Genomic DNA, 9,791 nt, shown 5'->3' with positions numbered 1-9,791 from the left:
ATTATTCACGATTTTAGAGAGTCAAAGTGTTATGTGTCATATGCAGCAGAATGTCACAATCAGATATCTTTGCTGTCATTGTGCTAATTTAGTACGAGATTTGCACACCTTAAAGGACACTGCTGCATACACTTACACTCTACACACACCTGCACTCATACTTAGAATAAATAAATAAATAGAGAGTAAGTTAAAAGTAGTTTAAGAATGTAGTAAAAGAACATGGTAAGAGCATCAGCATCAGGGGAACCAGTAAGTAAAAAATATTACACTGAATGTCCATAACTATTGCACATTAGTGACCAGAGCGGTGTAAAGTCATTTATTGTGAGTGTTTATGTGCAAGGCAGTATAAAATATAAAAATACCGAGCATAAAATAGCAAATTTGCTCGTATCAACTGCAAAAATTCAATAAATTCACATTATTTTGTGTAACAATTCATCATCATTGGTTAATTATAGAAGGGATGGAGGTTTTTTTTAATGCTTTCTTGTTACTCCGCCAGGGAACGAGGCAGAGTTATGTGACGATCAGCGTCTGTCTGTCTGTCTGTCTGTCTGTCTGTCTGTCTGTCTGTCTGTCTGTCTGTCTGTCTGTCTGTCTGTCTGTTAGCGACAATCGGAGTTGGATGAAATTTTCAGGGAAGGTCAGAAATGACACAAGGACCAAGTAATTAGATTTTGGCAGTGATGCAGCTTATCGTCTGGATCCACGGATTTCTTAAAGATTTCTGTATCATTTTCAGATAGCAACACGGCGTCACTGTATCCATGACAACAAGTGAACACTACATCAACTGCCTGCTGACGATCACACTGCTGTGGACTCATCCATCGGAAAGGATATAAGGAACAATTGATTAAATAGTGGGGGTGTTTCTGAGTCCCATCAATTCCTGCTGCCTGCTACATATTTAGTCACGCAATTCAGCATCCATACATAACGTACACATGCATAACACACACCTGTGCTCAGTGCAAGGTCATTGTGTTTGTGGGTACATCTGTACTAAATGGATACAATCTATGTTGTCGTGATTTCTGATCATCAATAACTAATAAACAAATACTGCATTTCGATAAAAAAAAATATGCTTCTTTTCTGACAATGCTATATGTTGGAATTTGCAGCCTTGGTGGAGTACTGCACTCTCTGAGTGCTTTTCTTGTCTATCAATACTTTTGTTTTTATTGTACAACTTATCATACCTGCTCAATCACTCATCACAGTTCAATGGAAATAATTTTTTCCCTGCTTGTAAGCAAATATGTGTATTAAAAAGTATTCGGTGTGTTTTTGTTTTGTAATATTTTGACAACTTTTGGTTTAGACCAATCTTTCAGCCCCAACCTCCTCCCTGCAAAGACTTTGTGAATCTGTAATGTCAGTTCTCGTGATTTCTACTAGAATATGTCACAATGGGCCACAAAGCACAAACCGGGGCTGTTTTTCCATGTTACTTTCTCATTATTACCCCCGAAACAGATCTTATTTTTGTTCCTGTGTTCGGTTAAAGATGATCGAGCTGGACCTGGCAGACGGCAGCCTGATCGACGAGCTGATGGAGCTGACGGCGCAGAGCCTCGGTCAGCTGGAGATCCAGGAACGTTTTGACGTCATCAAGGAGATCGGCCGAGGGAAATACGGCAAAGTGCTGCTGGTGACGCATCGCTTCAGGGGTAGGAGCTGTTTTCTGATCTCTTCCTGCAGTGAAAAAACCTGTAAAAGCAACTTATTACTATGAGTATAATGTGTTTTCTGACAAATCCAGTAGCCCTTAACTTTAGTAATCTTGGGTCTTCTCAAGCACTTCCCCAAACTTTCCAGTCAGCCTTGTGTATTTTTATATAGCAGAGCATCTGGAAATAGAGCTTTAGTTAAAGTAAAAGGAAAAGAATTTCAGGAAAACATAAGATGGCTTCTGGCTGGATGGGAACGCTGAACTCTCGGCGACCCGGAGAGGAAGCCTGGTCAAGGTGGAGCGAAGAGCGAGTCGGTGTAGACAAAGTGGAGAGCAGAATGCCGAGCACGAGCTGGCAGGAGTTCTGCTGGCTGGAAGCCTGGAGGCTTTGAATTTGAAAGTGTGTGACGACCTGGGAGAAGTTTAAGGTGTCAGAAAATTGACGCTGCTGTGTGTTAGATAATAATTACATCACACAGCGGACACCTAATGCATTTAAAGTCCGACTGAAGTGCTCAGAAATATTGGCAATCTTTTATTTCTTTAGTAAGACAATGAGCTGAGCTGATAATAACAGCAGGAGTGTGGCTGATCTGCAGGGACTCCCATGGCCTTGAAAGTGATGCCCAAAGCCTCGACTAAGCTGCAGGGCTTCCTCCGAGAGTACTGCATCTCCCTACACCTGTCCCACCACCCCTGCATCGTGGGCCTCTTCGGCATCGCCTTCCAGTCGAACGAGCACTACTGCTTCGCCCAGGAGCTCGTCATTGGACGGGACCTTTTCGCCGTCATCCAACCAAAGGTGAGTCGAGGAATGGAATTAGCTTTTGGTCAAAAAGTGAAGGATTTCACACATTCAGAGAGGAAAAGGGTAAAATACACTACCGTTCAAACGTTTGAGGTAACCCAGACAATTTGATGTTTTCCATGAAAGCTCACACTTTGATTCATGTGCTAACATCACTACACAAGGGTTTTCTAATCATCAGGTATCCTTTCAACATCATTAGCTAACACAATGTAGCATTAGAACACAGGAGTGATGGTTGCTGGAAATGTTCCTCTGTACCTCTATGGAGATATTCCATTACTAATCAGCCGTTTCCAGCTAGAATAGTCATTTATCACATTAACAATGTCTAGACTGGATTTCTGATTAATTTTATGTTATCCTCATCGACAAAAACTGTTTTTCTTTCAAAAACCAGCACCTTTCTAAGTGACCCCAAACTTTTGAATGGTCGTGTATACCAATTAAATTCATCATGTGGAGGTTGTTTCGTAGTTCTGGCAGTAGAAGACTCAGGCATCAGTTGGATTCATCCTCTGGGACCGTAAATGTCTGACCTTCAGGGAAATCTATACAATTGCTAACTGAAAACTCATCAGATAGACTTCACTATCGAGAGAATCGTGGCTAAATTCGGACTGAACTGAAACTCAGTTAACAGATTTAATTGGTAGTCCGTGGAAAGCCAAATTTTTCTTTTAACCCCATGCATTTAGAAATATTTGGAGAGAAAATATGACACCGAGAAGGATTTGTTTTTCTTTTTGTACGCTGCAGGACTCTGAGAAGCAGCATTTAATATCTCTGCATGTTCTTCACATGTAGAGATACTGACAGTAAAGTTCACTTTGACTTTCTCACCAGAATCAATAGAATCGTGGCTCTAGGAAAGACTTCACACCACCATCACAAATTTACATTACAGATTTAATAAGTAGTCCTGGTAGCCCATAACTGTCTGGGACTATTTGGAGGAAAAGGATGACACAAAAATACTTAGAAATATATAAATATGACATGTATGACTGTATAACCGTAAAACTGTATGAACCCACTATGGCGAAGTCACCCAAACATGATTCGGAACCCCTCACAGTACACTGCCATCATAACCTTAGGTTACAGATAAATAATTTTATTGTAACCATATAACTTTCTAGGACTATTTGGAGGAAAAGGATGCCACAAAAAATGACTGGAAATGCCAAAAAAAAAGTTATTTAATAATACTATTCTGATTGAGGCCTTTGTAATAAGTCACACAAACTTTAACCCTCCTGTTGTCCTCATTTATGGGCACCAAAAAATATTGCTTCCTTGTCGGAAAAAAATCCAAAAATTCAGCAAAAAAATTCCCCAAATTTCTGAATATTTGCAAAACCTTCAGGAAGAAAATTCCAATAATTCCTTAAAAGTTTCCCTTAAAAGTTTTATTTTAAAAAAAAATCACCCAAATTTGGCAAGAAAATTCTTGTAAATATTTTTTTTAAAAATGAGTAAAAATCTTCAAAAAAATTCCAAAAAATATCTAAAGTTATTACATATATATCAGTATAACTTCTGATATTTTCTTTAAGAACCTAAAAAAAATCAACCAAAATCCAATGAAATTCACTGGATTTTGGTTGATTTTTTTGTGAATGTTCTTAAAAACATGTTTAACATTTCTTTTTTCCACTAAAAAATGTTCAAAGATTTCCCAAAAATGTCGAAAATGTAGACATGAGAAGTTTCACTGTAAAAATCTATTTACTTTTTTCCCACATTTTCAAACTTTAAAGCGGGTCAGTTTTGAACTGCAGGACAACACGAGGGTTACTTGATGTTTTTCCCTTCCTCTAGGTGGGCATCCCAGAGTCTTCTGTAAAACGTTGCGTCCTCCAGATCTCCAGCGCTCTGGAGTTCATCCACAGCCACGGTCTGGTCCACCGAGACGTCAAACCTGAGAACATCTTGCTGCTGGACGCCCACTGCTGCCAGGTGAAGCTGGCGGACTTCGGCCTCGCCCAGAAGAGGGGAACCCTTATCCGATTCATCACGGGAACTTTGCCCTACATGGCTCCAGAACTGTGCACCGTGGCCCTGCTGGACGGCCAGAAGGAGGTGACGGCCGACCCCCTCAGCGTGGAACCTAGCTTGGACACCTGGGCCTTCGGCGTGGTCATCTTCTGCATCCTCACCGGATACTTCCCCTGGGAGCGCTGCATGGACTCGGACGACTTCTACCAGGAGTTCGCAGACTGGTGCAGGACGGAGGAGAAGCCTGACGCCGAGGAGAACGTCCCCCCGCTGTGGAAGAGGTTCACTCCAGAAGCTATGGAGATGTTTGGGAAGCTGCTGGCTCTGGATGCCAGAAAGAGGTGCACGGTGGGCGAAGTGAGGGCGTACATGGAGAAGGACTGGCTGAAGCAGCAGCAGGCAGGAAGTCAGATGGACAATCAGCCTGGTACTTAGGGATAGATGAGATTTCTGTACAATCAGTTTCTGATGCCTGAAGAGCACTAAAATATATCATGTAGGCTTTAAAGTGGGCGGCATCCCATTTGCAGTGTCAAAGCATCAAACTATTTGATGGATGCAACAGATACAAAAGATGTTGCTCAAACTGGTGGTGGAAGATGGAAGAACCAACGTCTAAGTATAGGTAGCTGGGTAGGGACACTACTATTCAAAACTTTGGGGTCACCCAGGCAATTTAATGCTTTCCACATTTTAACAGTCTGAAGTTCAGAAATAAGGGATGCGTTTATGAGTCATCCACTATTATTATGATTAAAATTAAGAAACAAATGCAGACAAAACATGAAAATATGTATGAACAGCAATTTTAGCAAAATGTTTGGACTCTCACTTGTGATGGATTTTGACTTTTTCTAGAAAATGTTCAGATTTTGTGGACATTTGAGTCTCGTTTCTGATCTTCTTTTTTGTCTTTTGCTCCAGACAGCATTAAATTCAAACTTTTAAGGTTTTAATTTTGATTTTAATCTCATAGACAGCCCAAGCTTTCTTGCTTCTTGTTCTTTGAGTTGTTTTATTTAGCACTTCGAAAACTGTTGGATTTGTTTCCAGCTTCTTCTGCTCTCGTTTATTACAGCCATGTAGTAGACATCGCCACCTTCTGGTGACACTTTGCAGCCTTTTTCCAAAGTACTTAATGGAAGAATTTAGAATTTAATTTTTTTAAGTGGCAAAAAAATGTTGCCACTTAAATGGAAACTCTGCTAAAGTACCACTTAAAGTATTGTCCAAAATGTACTGAAAGTTATTATGCTACTGACATAATGTTGTGTATTGTATTAACAGATAAATACTGATGGGTTAATATGTCGTGGGCACTATTTTACTGTTTTCTTTTTTACTGTAATTTCTCAAAATGAAGATGAGATGAGATGAGATTTTTTCAGTCTTCCTTTATTTTACTTGTTATAAATGCCTTTTTGCTATGAGAAGTTTAATTAACATGTAATACATGATTGTAAATCCCCATATATTGTGCTGGAATTTCAGATTTCTGAAGCAAGTTTAGATTTAAAAACTTTATTATAAGTCTGTAAAACTTCAATGTCTGTAAAAATGATATGTCTGTATGTTGTATATTAAGACTATAGCTTGTCTATGTATGATTACAGTCATAAGAAAGCTTTAATTTGTATAAATAAAGTTGAAATACTTTATTATTGACAACCGTTGTCTGTGGCTCATTTGCAAATAAATCCTGACTGGTTCCATTTTTGGGTCCAATACATGCAGGAATTCTATTTTTACAAAGCTGCTGTGTTTTCAGTTGTTGCGGATGACGTCAAAAAGGTGATGTTATGATTGTAGCTTTTGTTGATGCTATAATGGAGTTCGTTGCATGTAAAATCGCTCCTATCTGGTTTACATTTCTTACTATAGCACAATTGTGTTATTGTTTATGCCTCAGGGGTGCTAAATTTCTTTTCTAAAAATGTCAAATTCCTTCAAGACTCACTTAGAGCAGCGGTCCTCAACATTTTTTGCACCTTGGACCGTTTTAATGTTAGACAATATTTTCATGGACCAGCCTTAAGGTGTGGCGGATAAATACAGCAAAATAAAATGCTACGACCAGTATGAAACCTTTGGTATTTTCTAAATATAATAATAAATGTGAATCCACTGTGAACTTGTACGCAACTTGTGGTGAAGCAGTTCTGAAGGCTTCATTGCCTCATTAGAGAGCTGGATGCCGCTTCTTCTGCACAGCAAGCTCGGTGTGTGGGAATCACCTGTCGTGATAAATCCATATTTTACCATAATTTCTGGACCATTGAGCCCACCTGAATACAAGTCGCACCCACTAAATTCAAAAAGACAAAACAATTTGCACATATATGTGCCGCACTTGTCTATAAGCCACAGGTGTCCACGTAACATGAGATATTTACACAGAAAGATTTTTTAAACTATTAATGAAATAACTGCCTGTAACACGGCAGTAACACACATTGAGTCAGTTCATGCTGCCGACTCCAAAGTCTCACCATCGATTCACTGATGCCAAGCTAGCGTGCAGCAGCTCTATTTCCTTCTTTGACAGCCAGATCGATTGCCTTTAGCTTAAAAGTTGCATCATATGCGTTTCTTCGTGTGTTTTCCATGATGAGGGTGTGTGAATGAAGACCAAAGAGACTGATTTGAAGAATTTAGTGTGAGTGCTATTGATTTAAATCCAACAGTTTCATCGGTCCACTGTGACCTGTCCGGTAATTTCATTCTGATGTGAAGAGGCTAAACGTATCAACGGCATGAATCTGTACATTAGCCGCATCGTTGTATAAGTCACAGGGTTCAAAGGGTGTGAAAAAAGTAGCGGCTTGCAGTCTGGAAATACAGTAAGAAGGACTCCTGGTAATGTCCATTAAATTCAGCTTTCTTTTTCTTGGAAATCATAGACTCTTCTTTTGTCTCCTCACTGCGCCTTTTTCCCTTTGCAAAAAACTTTCCAAAGCTGTTCATTTTTTAATCCTTTTGCTAGCTTGTGAGTTAGATTTTTTTTTTTTTTCGGTTATTGTTTTGGCTGTGTTGCTTTGTTAGATAGGTACAGTGGACAGGCAGACAGGAACGTTGGGAGAAGACATGCATCAAAGGGCCGTGAGCGGGCATCGAACCCAGGCTGCTGTTCACGGGTCGCCTGCTCAACCCGTGGAGCTATCTGGGTGCCCTTATAAAGTGAGTCATAGACTCACGTAATAAGGAGAATCCAGTCATTTTTAAAAATTAAACATCGTTTGGATCAAAATAATAAATAAAACAGAAATAATGTAAGTTATTTTTTTCTTTCTGTGCGGACCGGTACCAGATGACCCATGGACCAGTACCGGTCCGAGGCCCAGGGGTTGGGCACCGCTGAGTTAGAGTAACACTTCAGGACCACTGCGCCTGTTTTTGGCCTTTCTATTTTACAAGTCATTGCGTAATTTGTTTTGTAATGATTTGCTGTACATGTAACCTGTTTTCGTTGTTCATCTTGTTTGTGCGCCGCCTCTTGGCCAGATTGGTCTTGAAAATGAGAATCAGTTTTCAACTTCAGTTTCATTGATTTCAGGAGGCATGGGGTGTCCATGCTCCACTATCCATCAACGGGGTCTGTGTGGAAAGAGTGGCCTCCTTCAAGTTCCTGAGGACTCACTTATCTGAGGACCTCACCTGGACAGTCAACACAGCAGAGACTCCACTTCCTCAGAGTGCTGAGGAGGAACCACCTGGAGGAGAGACTGCAGGTGTCCTTCTATCGGGCCACCGTACAGTCTGTGCTGACCTACTCTGTGACTGTTTGGTTTTCAGCCTGCTCTGTCGCAGACAGGAAGGCTCTCCAGAGGGTCATCAGGACAGCAGAGAAAGTCATCGGCTGCCCTCTGCCCCCTCTGGAGAACATCGCATCCTCCCGCTGCATCAGCAGAGCGAAAAAGATCTGGACAGACAGCACACACCCTGGCTAGAAGCTGTTCAGCCTGCTGCCATCAGGGAAGAGACTGAAATCTTCAAAATGCAGGACAAACATGCTGAGGAACAGTTTCTACCTTTGGTCCATCAGACTCCTGAACTCCAAACACCTGTCTGTCTGAATGCACAATGTCACTTTTTGCTGCTTTCGTCCATTTTCATAACATATCACACTCTACTGGTTCCTATTCCATTTCATCTACCTCCCATTTTGCACATATCTGGCCTCCTTTACACATGACATCTTTTCAGTATTGTTTTGTTACATATGTATATTCAATTTTATTATTTAATGTTGATATTTTATTACTTACTGCCTGTTGTCGTGCACCGTCCAGTGGAAGCTATTTATATTTTCATCATGCCATGTATGATGACAATAAACCTATTCTATTCTATTCTATTCTATTCTATTCTATTCTATTCTATTCTATTCTATTCACGCTAACTAACCTGGTTAAATAAAGTTAATTAAAGTTCATTTTATGGCCTCAACAGCCACTTTTCATGCCCCCTCACCTCCTTCGCTGACCTTCCTCATCCTCTGCTTGGAGGATCAGCTGGCTCTGCACTGATGGATGTCTGGCTGCTGTTGTTTGAACGCCACAGGTGCTTTCAGGGCGTCGGGATCTGAGGACAGAATCGGACTTGGCCCAAAGCCCCACCCTGCTGCCCCCCCCTTCATGCTTTACATGCTTCCATAGGGCATTACGCTAACAGGGGTCGTCTGTGAGCCGACACTGTCAAACAAACACTAATGCAGCCAACGTAAATCCAACCACAAAGCCACAGCGGGCATCTGACTCGCCAACTATCTGTGCAGCCATGCGGTGCTGCATGTCTGTCCTGTTTAACAAGATGTAACCAGCAGCGTTTTAACACTTACAGCACCATGAACTGGAGAATATTCGCTGTTTGTTTCAGGCCTTTGGTGCAGTTTTGTTTTGTTGCACAACCTCTTAATGTTAGATAACAGATGAGCAAAGCGTATTTCCCAGGAAACTCTTATCGTTACACAATTTCCTTCAACTGCCAAATAAAGATCAGTTCGTGCTGCGATGAGAAACACTTTCCTCTTTATCTTATTTTCTCTGTTACTTCAGTACTCAAAAACCAAATTAGCTCATCATCACACGCTGATGAATAGATATTGCAGGATGAGAATGTTTCCGATGTTGTCTTTTGGTGCATTATTCCTGTAGTTTTCAGCATTTTATTGCCTGTAAAGAATGTACATTAATCATATTCAACCTAAATAAACAAGTTTGAAGCAGCATGTTTTGAAGCAGCATGCATCATTTATCTTTTCCTTTCCTAAATTAATCAGTTTTTTTTTGTTTTGTTAAT

The 9,791-nt window shown here is 40.6% G+C and overlaps 1 protein-coding gene across 1 annotated transcript; it reads left to right on the top strand.

Annotated features, from left to right (window-relative positions):
- Positions 1 to 1,377: 1,377 nt before the first annotated feature.
- On the top strand, positions 1,378 to 6,097 carry si:dkey-8e10.3 (serine/threonine-protein kinase SBK1). The gene is made up of 3 exons (XM_022214239.2): positions 1,378 to 1,682; positions 2,284 to 2,486; positions 4,317 to 6,097. The coding sequence occupies exons 1-3, from the start codon at positions 1,385 to 1,387 to the stop codon at positions 4,926 to 4,928; spliced, it is 1,113 nt and encodes a 370-aa protein (XP_022069931.2). The 5' UTR covers positions 1,378 to 1,384; the 3' UTR covers positions 4,929 to 6,097.
- The last annotated feature ends 3,694 nt before the right edge of the window (positions 6,098 to 9,791 follow it).

Source organism: Acanthochromis polyacanthus, chromosome 6, assembly GCF_021347895.1.
Source record: "Acanthochromis polyacanthus isolate Apoly-LR-REF ecotype Palm Island chromosome 6, KAUST_Apoly_ChrSc, whole genome shotgun sequence".
Lineage (NCBI taxonomy): Eukaryota > Metazoa > Chordata > Actinopteri > Pomacentridae > Acanthochromis > Acanthochromis polyacanthus.
The sequence above is the reverse complement of the archived record's forward strand: the minus strand, read 5'-3'. Positions and strand labels throughout refer to the sequence as shown.

What these genes read in the sequence shown, in the direction of transcription:
- si:dkey-8e10.3 (XM_022214239.2), top strand. Translation starts at nt 1,385, where the DNA reads ATGTCAGTTCTCGTGATTTCTACTAGAATATGTCACAATGGGCCACAA. An exon ending in GGTGACGCATCGCTTCAGGG is followed by an intron (nt 1,683 to 2,283) that starts GTAGGAGCTGTT and finishes GCTGATCTGCAG; the next exon opens with GGACTCCCATGGCCTTGAAA. An exon ending in TCGCCGTCATCCAACCAAAG is followed by an intron (nt 2,487 to 4,316) that starts GTGAGTCGAGGA and finishes CCCTTCCTCTAG; the next exon opens with GTGGGCATCCCAGAGTCTTC.